The sequence below is a fragment of the Branchiostoma lanceolatum genome, chromosome 9 (genome assembly GCF_035083965.1).
Source record: "Branchiostoma lanceolatum isolate klBraLanc5 chromosome 9, klBraLanc5.hap2, whole genome shotgun sequence".
Taxonomy (NCBI): Eukaryota; Metazoa; Chordata; class Leptocardii; order Amphioxiformes; family Branchiostomatidae; genus Branchiostoma; species Branchiostoma lanceolatum.
In genome coordinates, this window is record NC_089730.1 from 8521180 (window position 1) to 8531745 (window position 10566).

At 41.8% G+C, this 10566-nt stretch overlaps 1 protein-coding gene and 1 long non-coding RNA gene across 2 annotated transcripts; both read right to left on the reverse strand.

Annotated features, from left to right (window-relative positions):
- Positions 1–181: 181 nt before the first annotated feature.
- On the reverse strand, positions 182–7152 carry LOC136442100 (sterile alpha motif domain-containing protein 9-like). The gene is made up of 3 exons (XM_066438725.1): positions 7147–7152; positions 6745–6808; positions 182–6599 (listed from the first exon to the last, which is right to left on the reverse strand). Exons 1-3 carry the CDS (start codon positions 7150–7152, stop codon positions 1384–1386), a joined length of 5286 nt encoding a protein of 1761 aa, XP_066294822.1. The 3' UTR covers positions 182–1383.
- Positions 7153–7221: 69 nt separating this feature from the next.
- On the reverse strand, positions 7222–10530 carry LOC136442503 (uncharacterized). The gene is made up of 3 exons (XR_010757017.1): positions 10172–10530; positions 7706–7887; positions 7222–7372 (listed from the first exon to the last, which is right to left on the reverse strand). It is a non-coding gene; the product is annotated as an uncharacterized lncRNA (long non-coding RNA).
- Positions 10531–10566: the final 36 nt, after the last annotated feature.

Consider the following 10566-nt stretch of genomic DNA (forward strand, 5'->3'; position numbering starts at 1 on the left):
TCCAAGCATTTAGTTAAGTTTACTTTGTATTATTATTCAATTACAGTTTGTGTTTCTTTTGTTATCTTATGTATCTAAGTTTGAATGTGGGGATTTGCCCCCCAGGGCACATTGAAAAACGCCATCACAGGCGATATGTTACCCCTGGATAAATAAAAATAAACAAACAAACAAACAAACCTTTGCCATAGAGCACAAACCATCTGTATTGTCGTATCTCTACTCTTAGCAGATCGGCCCAGATCTGAGCTAACAGCTTTGATTATTTTAATGCATGGCATATCCTTCACCTTACCAGTGACTGTGGTCTAGTGTTGTCAAATTCACTAGAAAATCATTGCATCCATTATCCTCGTATACAAAAAGTACAAATGTATATGAGCACACTAGTAACTACCAAACTTTATTCATTACAACTATACTACAATTTAAAAGAATACATGCATATAAGATATTCTCTTTCTCTATAGTACTGGAGGACATATGCTATTCTATATCAGCGATCAGCACAGTTGCATGTAATTGTAGAAAAATACAATGTTTCACCATCCTGCCTCTATTGTATACATTTAGTTACTACTGGTCTCTGTGCCTGTGTCTATGTCTATGTTTGTGAACATAAGATAGACACATGTACAATATCCCAAAAGCAATTACACGAGTCAGGATAGATACAAATTTTAGAAAGTTATTCATCTAGTTATTCACGGTGAAAGCTACTGTTTTGTACATCCGATGATACCGAAAATATATGTAGTTTTAACTTTCATTTTGGCTAAAACCTTCTTATTTCAAAATGGATCAAAATGAATCATTGTGTTCAGCCGCACTTTTGTTACAATTACAGTAGTTACATTATTTTTGGCGTATCTTATTACCTGAATGTCTAACCTTCATCAACGTACAGTAGTTACACACCAACATGATAGCTCTGCAAATGCACACTATGTACAAGTGGAAGTTTAATCAAAAATACTTTTCTTACTTGTTATCAGTCTGAAAACGCATCTATAGTATAAAAAGTAATGTATTGAACAATTCATTGAACAAGCAGCCAAAGAGTTGGCACATTGCATTACACAATAGTATTCATTTATCAGGTATCTTGAAGGCACAATTGTCTTTTGTTTTGACCTCCATAGTCTGTCTTTCTTTCTCTTCTACGTATTCTGCTGGCTAATCTTCAAGGCCTTTTCATATCTTGTGTATATGTCTATGATAGGGGAATTCCGGCCAACTAATGAAAATGTACCACTGTATTTGCGTATTCTGGGTACTCTGCTATTGCAGATTCTTTATTCTCAGCAAAGCTCTTTCATCCTTTAGTAAGGCATGCATTGCCTTTTTTATGAACTGTAGATTTTTCCAGGCACTAGTAGTGTCTCATATTGTTGAGAATTTTGTTTTACACGTTTTGCAGGAAAAATGAGTGAAATGTGACTTAATTGTATACATCGTCCGGCATTTTGGACATGTGGCTTGCTTTGTTTTAGCCCAAGACAGTCCTTTGCTTTTGGTTGCTGTGGAGCCACCAGAACCTTGACTCTTGCAGGCGTCACTAAATAGCATATCACTAGTACTCTGCTTCGTCTTGGACTCTTCTCTAGTTTGTTCATTCGTACCGACTGCTCCTTTGCTGTCTGGTGTTGGCTTTCCCTCCTGTAGTAGACTGACGGTGTATTGGGGTATGTGTGCGTAATCTGAATCTTCTTGAACATGGTCATCGAGGACATTGAATGCGAGTGGACCTGACCAGCTGAAGGCTAGAATAAAGTTTACTGCCTTCCTGTCTACAAACTTCTCTGTCTCTGGTCTTGCAAGATGGATTCGTATTGGCTTATTTGGATTGAAGGGATTGACAGCGAGAATGGTGTCATACTCGATCAATCTGCCATTTACTCTCCTCAATAGCTGCTTTGCTTGAGAAGACTCCCAGAATGGGAACGTTCCCTTTCCTCGTTGATCACCGGATATCTGTGTGGCATGAATGAAAGCATGCAGCCCCTGTCCTCTACCAAGGTAAAAATACACCTTCTTGTTCAGACGAAAGTCTGAAACATGTCCTCCATGGCGATTCGCTCTACGAAAAAGGCTACTCTTACCCATCTCGGACAACTCTTTAATATAGTGTTCAAATGTCGAAAGGTTAAATTCTGTTACCATTTCTTTACGAGGCCACATAAACATTACTACATAAAAGAAAGCCTTTAGTCTGCTGATTTCGTGGTCATGCTCTACCTGAACGAATTCTTCACTGAGCTTTACAACTTGTTTGTAAGACGCTATGGATTCTTCCACTGATTCATCCCTTGCTAGTGCAAGACTTACAGCAATTAGATTATGGAGATCAAAACATGTCTTTGGTATGTTGTCGTATAATAGATCCTTGATTTCACTTAGTGTTTCATACTCATGATCTCTTGCCATCTGGAAGACTTTTCTGAAATTGCTTCCACCCAAGGAAATCACTTTCCTTCTTCGCCAGTTGCACACGTCTTCAGGCAGCCTGATGTAGCTGGGTGGTTTCTCATCAAACTCCCCAAAGTACTTGATGTACAGCTCTATGTACATTTGAAGTTTTCGTTTCGCGAGCTGTAGCTTCCGAAACTCGCTGTCGTAAATTGCTATCTCGTCGTCCTCTTTGTAAATAGTCTGCATTTCTGACAAGTAGTCCATGGTGTTTCGAATGTTGAGCACCAGGCGCCTGAGCCTTTCTGTGTACGTTCCCCAAACGTCAAGGACGAACCTTGGTGGATCTTTTCCTGTAAGAAGGAACTTTCGGAGCATTTCTGGGTCACGACTTGTAGAGTGGTAGACAAGACCAAAAAGCTTGAATGACACGAACAACTCTCCAAAGTATGGGGCTGAGTTGAACCCACCCGTTTCTCTCTTATTAATATCTTGTGCTCGGCGGAAAATATCTGTTGCTTTGAAGGCAATCTCGGTTACCCTTTGTCGATCGTAATTTCCTTTGTCTTTCTGGGCAACGAGTTCCGCCTTATATATGTGCCCCTTAGTATCAAGGAGGTATGAGCTTTGCTTCATGCTTAGTGAAATGGCTTCATCTGCCCAATGGTGAGCATCTTTATATTTTTTTGCGTAAAGATAAACTCTTGCTATTTGTTGCCATATCGTAGGATCATCGTGAACCACTCTGGGATACAGCTTTCGTTGCATCTTCTTCTTTACGTCGCACCATGTCTGCAGAACTTTAACAACAGCCTCATGGTTCTCATCAGTAATGATCTTCTGTACAAGAGGAGAGAAAGCCTCTTGGTATTCGTTGCCGTCGACCTTCGCATCTGCATCAAACGTCTTCTTTTGTGCATGCTCAGTCAGTTGTGACCGTTGCTTCCATGGCCGGTGCTTTAAGATTTTGTCCATCATCTCCATTAGTTCCTTGACGGCAAATGTATTTTCCTTGAACATTGAGCAGTTCAAAAAGTTGTTGGTCATTTCGGACAGACTTTGCCCACTGTTCATTGCCTGACTCAATGTCTCTTCAGCAATTTTCGGATGCTTGACTCTGTATGCCCCAATGCTACTTTTTGACGCTTGGACCTTTAGCAATAACACCCTGGCAGCTTCTGATAGTTGCCATTCCCATTTTTGCCCTCCTGGCATAAAGTTGTCACATAGCGGTGCAGGGAGGCTTGTATTCACAAGAAAAACGTTAAGCAAAGCTATGTAGCCTATAAGCTCACGCTCCTTCGGGGTGACCTGCTCCAAATACTTTGCTACAGTTCGTCTCACGTAATCCTTGTTGAAGCCCTCCTTGAATAAGTTGAATGACATCATATCATCTAAACTAATGTCGGGAACGCTTCTTGCCTCCAGTTGCCGGGACTTCGTTCTGAACCACTCCTGTTCACGCACTGAAAGCTTCAAGCCAAGATAAACTGTTTGTGGGTTACTTTGCTGAGATGTAATCTCCGTTTGCCCGCAATAAAGTACAATGCATGCCGGCTGAGCTGTGTCTTTCCGCCCAAAGACATTACTCAGCGTTGACAGGAAGTCGTAGAATGTATCTTCATCGATATCTTCCAATAGCGCTAGAACAGGTATACATCTTTGCAAGTCATCCTCCTTGTAAGCGTAAAGCTTCATCAACTGAGTAGCTGTATCCCAGTCCGGTTGGCTCTTGTTGATGATGACACATCTGCACTTGTTCCGAAATTCCCACAGAGCATTTATAGCAAGTGTGCTACCTCCTGCTCCGGGTTGGTGATGAATTGTGATAACACTTATCTTTCGGCCTTGTGAACCAGCAAGCGCATTATTGATGTACCTATCAAGGTGGCCGTAGACATCTCGTTTTGCTGTCTGATCGAAAAAGAAGTTCCACCATTCAACCTTGTTACCCCTATAGAAATTAAGCTCAGATTCTGTTTTAAGTTTGTCAATGGCCTCCCGGTCTCCTTGAATTTCTGTGATTGTATCAGTGCACTGAGTAACGCTAAGAACGTCCAGGTCTTGCATACCTTTCTTTGTTTTACAATCTAGATGAGCATTTGCACCTGTGGAGCATTTTACGTAGCATTTTCTGCCATAGGAAGTGCCTTTCAATTGTGATACAACAAAACCAATATGTTTCGGTGGCATTACGATAGCACGACGCCAAATGTCGTCTTTCCTGTACTTGTGCTGAACTGCACCCATCCATGCAGCCAAGGTCTGCTCATTGGTTGTCAGAATCATTACGCTACTGAGACCAAGACGCATGCAAAAATAGTGAAAAAGCTCTGCCATTATGTCTATTTCTGATTTTGATAGTAGGAGGAACACTATTACAACTCGTCCTTCTTGGATCATACCCGCGTCTGTGTACTTAATCATTGCATCTGTGATTCCTCTTCCTCTTAACTCTGTCCACGTCTTCAGGTCCATCGGTTGCTCATTGTTGCCAGTTGAGTCTATCCACCCGTTTGACATGATCCAGCAAAGCTCTTTTGGAAAATTCACATCTGTGTAGAAGTCTAGTGCTGTCATAGACGTGTTTCTGGAAAAACTATCTGGCTCTAACGTTCTGATGATTGACGTACTGTCTTCTCTCTCTTCAGTAAGGTCACAATACATTTTATGCAGCCCATCTAGAGGAGATTCCGCGTCGAAATCAAACACAGTTGTGAAGGGGATATCCACGACAAAGTAATACAGGTCCCTGAATGCGTCCACACTGGGTTTTAGTTCATCTGTTCCATTTGTAACGAGGATGCGATGAACAAAACCTTCCAACGTTTTCTCCCCTGCACAAAGTAACCTGATTAGCTCGTCTGCCTTGTCTAGCGTGTCCGCGGAACGCAAACCTTTAGCTTTACTTTGACTTTGTTCTCGTTTCTGAAGATTTTCAACAATACCTGGCAAGATTCCTATGAATTCATTTTCTTTCTTTGTGGTACTGAGTTTGTCTGTTGCGGCTTTGGAACGGCGAAATGCTGCTGGTTTAGCTTTGCTGCCATCCTCCAATGGCAATGCAACCTTAAACATAACTCCTTTGCAGTATTCACTGGACGGAACAACGTCTACTTCCAACACATAATGTAAATCCCGAACACCATTTCTAACGACTGGCACAAACTTAGGTTGACGAATACAATGTGTAGCTGCCTCGCGTTGGTGTAAGGAAATTTCAAACATTTTCTCCTTAGCATCGCTGAGCCAATCGCGGTATTTTTGGATTTGCGCGCTAGAAATTGGAACTCCAACAATTTCACCATTGTCAGAAACATCAAAATGGATAGTTCCAGTTGCTCTTTCATTAAGACATCCACACGCGAAGCGTAACGTTTCGCTCAAGTATTTTGTCTTCATTTTTGCTTCTGTTTGCTTTACTGCTTCTGTGAATAACTTGTACTCATGACTGATATGCGGTCCATCTGCACCTGATTCTCCTGTGGGGAAAAATCGCCCTGCGTAATAGTTGCAGCTGTCCACCTCTTTGTCAAATTGCCTAAAGTTTTCTGGTATTTGCTTCGCAGAATTTCCAGTCATGGCGTTTGCACCCCTTACCGGCATACCACTGGTCTGCGTGGATACACCCGTTGACCCATTTTGCTGGTCTGAGTTGTTTCTGTTGAGCCCCATTTCAGTTTCATGAGACATTGAAGGCCAGACTATGGGGTCAACTCTTTGTTTTGGTCGCACAACAGGTTCAATCCCAGTAGGGACCGTTTGACTAGCTGCTTGTTCATTTCCATGTGATGTTAATCTCCCTATATCATTGTTACTATCACATGAGCTTTCCCTTTCTACCCTCTTATGTGGCAGTTTAACAGTTTGCAAACCAACCTCAGCATCTATGCACTGTGACTGCTCAAGTCCTCTCTTATTAAATCTGCCCTCCCTAACCATATCGTCTCTTGAGTTTATAATCTTTCTAATAACACCTGGAGGAAGGCTATGCCCAATCTCTCTGAGATCATACCTTAAAGTTTCTATGTTGTACTTCTGCAGCGTGGAACCATCGACTTCCACCTGACGCAATACCTTTATGTCTTCGTTCTTCAACCCTATTCCTTTCATCCAGTTGGTGACGTCTTCCACCTGCCATGATGATAGCCAGTCTTCGCTGGTTTGGGATTCACCATGAGGTTCGACGGCTGAAAAAGTTCAATATGTTATGTGACACATTGCATCTTCCTGGTCGATCATACCACTGGTCATTTCTTTGACCTACTAGAGTTACTAAGTATTCAGCATGAATATCAATGTTCGACAAGAGAAAGAGCTTCTTCGATCACGTACCTTTCCCTTTCACTGCATCCCCTATGCATACGTCGTCTTCAAGTGGAGGCGGTGTGCGGTGCATCTGTGTGTACAACAATGCAGGCCAACGTAAGACCAATTGTAAATACAAGTGACTTTCTGTATAGAACATGTCTGTATATATGTAAATATGTATGTATGTATGTATATACAGTGACATATCGGGAGAGAGGGCGAGGTAGATGCCATTGTGTTCTTGGCTCATGTGGCTCATCGTTTGTTCATATACTTGTTCATACACAAGATTAAACTAACCCGGTAGGAATTCTTTTTATTTCAGTAATTTGATCTTTATACCAGACTACAATGGGTACAAACTCTAGGTAACGTATAACGTTGAAGTCTTCCAGTCAGGAAATAGCCAGCTAACATTGGTCTCACCATCATTCCGTGTTGAAACACATTGGCACACCTTTGGAGTGATAAGCTAGAAAAGAATGTGCACATTACCCTCTTGCGCCCTCTGTCCCTTTGAGCAGTGCTCGTATTGTTACTCTGATTGGATCTTCTCTTTCTCCTTGACTTTGATCTGGCCGATCGAGACGATGGCTGCTTTTCTTCTGCATCCGTGTCACCTGACCACCAGGACCATAGCCATGACCACCATCTGAAACAGATGACAATATGTTATATATAAAGTTATATGTTCACGATATCGAAGTTGCCCAACTGACTACATTTTGTGAATGGAAAATTTGGTCTATATACCTCCCCGGAAAATACCGTATGCCTTAATAATATTTCCTTCGATGTTTCTTCTTCCTACCTACTTGTATTACATCTATTGCATATTGCAAGACATGTTTGGCGCATCATTGTTTTTGTAACCTTTTGTTAACATATGTTGCGAGTCGCAACGTCTAAAGGAAAGCTGCAGGAAAGGTACTTAAATAGGGGACGTGGAACAGGTGTATCGTTTTCAGCACACATGCTTACTCACCCTGCCGGCCCAGGATTTTCTTCGACATCTCCAGCAAGCTTTAACATGAGTTGCGAGATCGCTGCCCATACCAACAAGTTGGACGCCTCCCTCCAGCACGAGTCATACCCCCCGTTACAGAAACCGCCAATCCGTGCCCTGTATGTGCCCAGGTCCACCCCCATCTTGTAGCTTGTCTTTTTCTGTGGTTATCAAGATAACAACATAACTGACACAAATATTCACTTTGAAAGTGTACCTGTAAATGGCGTTGGTACTATAATTTCATCTAATGGAACTCTAGATTTTTAGCGAATACTGTTTTACGAGTATGGATGTTTTATCTGTAATTAGCCCCAGACACAGTCGCGTTGACTAGTGCATGCATCAGAAGCTTTACTCTAATTAAGACCGTGTATATAATGAAAAATGAAAAGTTTTATTGCAAATTCCTGCCCGTAGGCTAATTGCAAGTACATGTACATGTAACACGGAGTGGACGGACAGACAATAATGAACAGTATAACAAATGTCTACTCTAGTCTTAACTACTGCCACTAAGTTCTAACTTATTGGGTTCGACTTCTTTTTCCGAGACTGTAGAAGACGAATGATCCCACTTTTTCTGTGATATGTGGGTTTTGTGATTTTAAGAGGAGAGTAGTTTTCTTTTCGTCTGAAAACGTGGAGAAATTAGGATGAAATATGGTGGCCTCTTTAAACAGCTCATTTCTTTCGTTGTCGTAGAATGGGCAACTTGTCATAAAATGTATTATACAAAAGGACTATTTCAAAGTAAGGTCATGTGCAAATCTGCGGCTTCGTAGGCAACCTGGATGCGGTTTGTTAGCTTTAAGCCTATTGCAATGTAAGTAGTACTACGTAGTAGTACGTACCATAGAATAGATTTGCGGACTGGATTTCAAATACCAGTCTAAGATTTCTAGTTAAGGTTGTTTGAATGCACCCCAAACAAAGCCCACGAAACCCAACCGTGAAACATAGATTTGACCATTGATGGCGTGTTGATATTTTGTTAACGTTGTTGCTGTAGGCCATGGCGGATGTACGAGGGCCTTAGCTAAAATAGAGTGTTGGTGGTTCTACGAGCAAACACTAATTTAACAGTGACATGACAAACGTCATTATCTTTTCACAAATAAGAGTGCGTACACTTGTAAAGGGCATGGCGTGGAAGCAGTATTCTTTTCGAACTACTGCGCCGAAGTGGGAATCTCTTGTTGCTGGGGACTGAACAACGTCGATTGTCCCCAGTTACCATGCATTAAAACTAACAAAATACCGACAAAATTAAGAATGAAAGAATCGACGGGCTGTGTCCGATTAACTAAGTATTTCCACCGACATGGCCTAGCATCAGTTCACATTTGATCATGAGCTGATGCTGTGATATGTACTGTGACTATATATTTGGAAATATATTTACCTTTTTTGTTTTTCTATTTGCTGTATCAATAAAATAGCCCGACAGGTGCCGATTGAAAGCTAACGTGAGTTCTGTTGACACTGGCGCAAAATTCTTCTGCTTGAACAAACCCCAGGGAAAGGCCCACGCCAATGCAAACAACGCAACTGTAATGTTATATGCTTGTTCCTCTTTTCTGAAAAGAGTTTCGAAGGAGGCAAAGTCAACACCCTTTGACGTAGTTTCTTACCAAGGATCTCCTTGGTTTTACAAAACAGCCGCCACCAGTAACATCACATGATTGAAATTTAATGAGGATACCGCAAAATGCTATATCAAGATGCCCAAACTACGGATTTCTAGGTACACCTGGCTCTGGGGGTATGTCTTTGACTTTCTGTTGTCTGAAAACAAGAAAAGCAAAATGGCGCTAGTCAGCACTATGTCACCCACCCATGTTTGCGTGCTACGATATTGCTGCAAGAATAACGAAGAATTTCGACTATGGCATAACGTTAGATCACTTAACTTTTTTGTATAGAATAAAAGGTCGGACAAAGGTAGCTTCACTGGAATTTTCTTGCATTCCGCAAGGTCAGAAGATAAGGCTAGCGTATCGTGTAAATGTGCCAGCGGCATCAAATGTCGTTGTACCGGTTTTGTATGAATGGATACAACATTGATTTTACTTTGCCTAGCCAATAGAAATTTGTTATGTACGTATTCGTTCCCTTGGCGAATCACGGCTAGTCTCTGTCAGACTAATCGCGCCGGCTATAGGGAAAATATTTGCCATGGGAGTTTGGCCATGGAGTGTTTTATTCGCAGGACCCAATCTGGAGATAACCATCAAGAGACTTGAGGCGAAAAGTTCTCTTGCCATTGAAGGCCAAACAATGCAAACACGCCATGAGTCACGCCATGGACGTTCCAACGTCTCTTGACGTCCATTACATCGTCCCTTGTACAAAGTTGTGACTACATGCACATATTTATAGTATTCAACCAAACAACACATTGTAGCACATCTGGAAACGGATGACATATTTAGTACTACATACCTTCCCGTCCGCGTGCAAAAAAACGTTCGTTTCCTTTCGTGGAACTACATCTTATTTGTCCAAGATGTCTTCAGATGGTCGTCAAATCGTCTGGCGCAAGACGTTGAAGTCAACTGCAAGTGTCTCTTGGGCTGATGCAAGATAATTGTAATCCTAACCGCCGCCAGTACAGAACAAATGGTACAAGTCTCTATATGTGCGCAGACGTTCTGCGCAACGTTCTGAGTTTGTCCGTGACGTATGGAAACCACGTCGTCTACCTTTTAGTAATCTACCTGATTGGTGTGAAAGGCAGTTAAGGTACGTTCATACTGTTTAATGCCAATCATCTCCTCTCGGCCTCGAACTTAGCAGAATCTCGGGTGACTCAGCGCTTTTAGACTCCCGAAACAAGC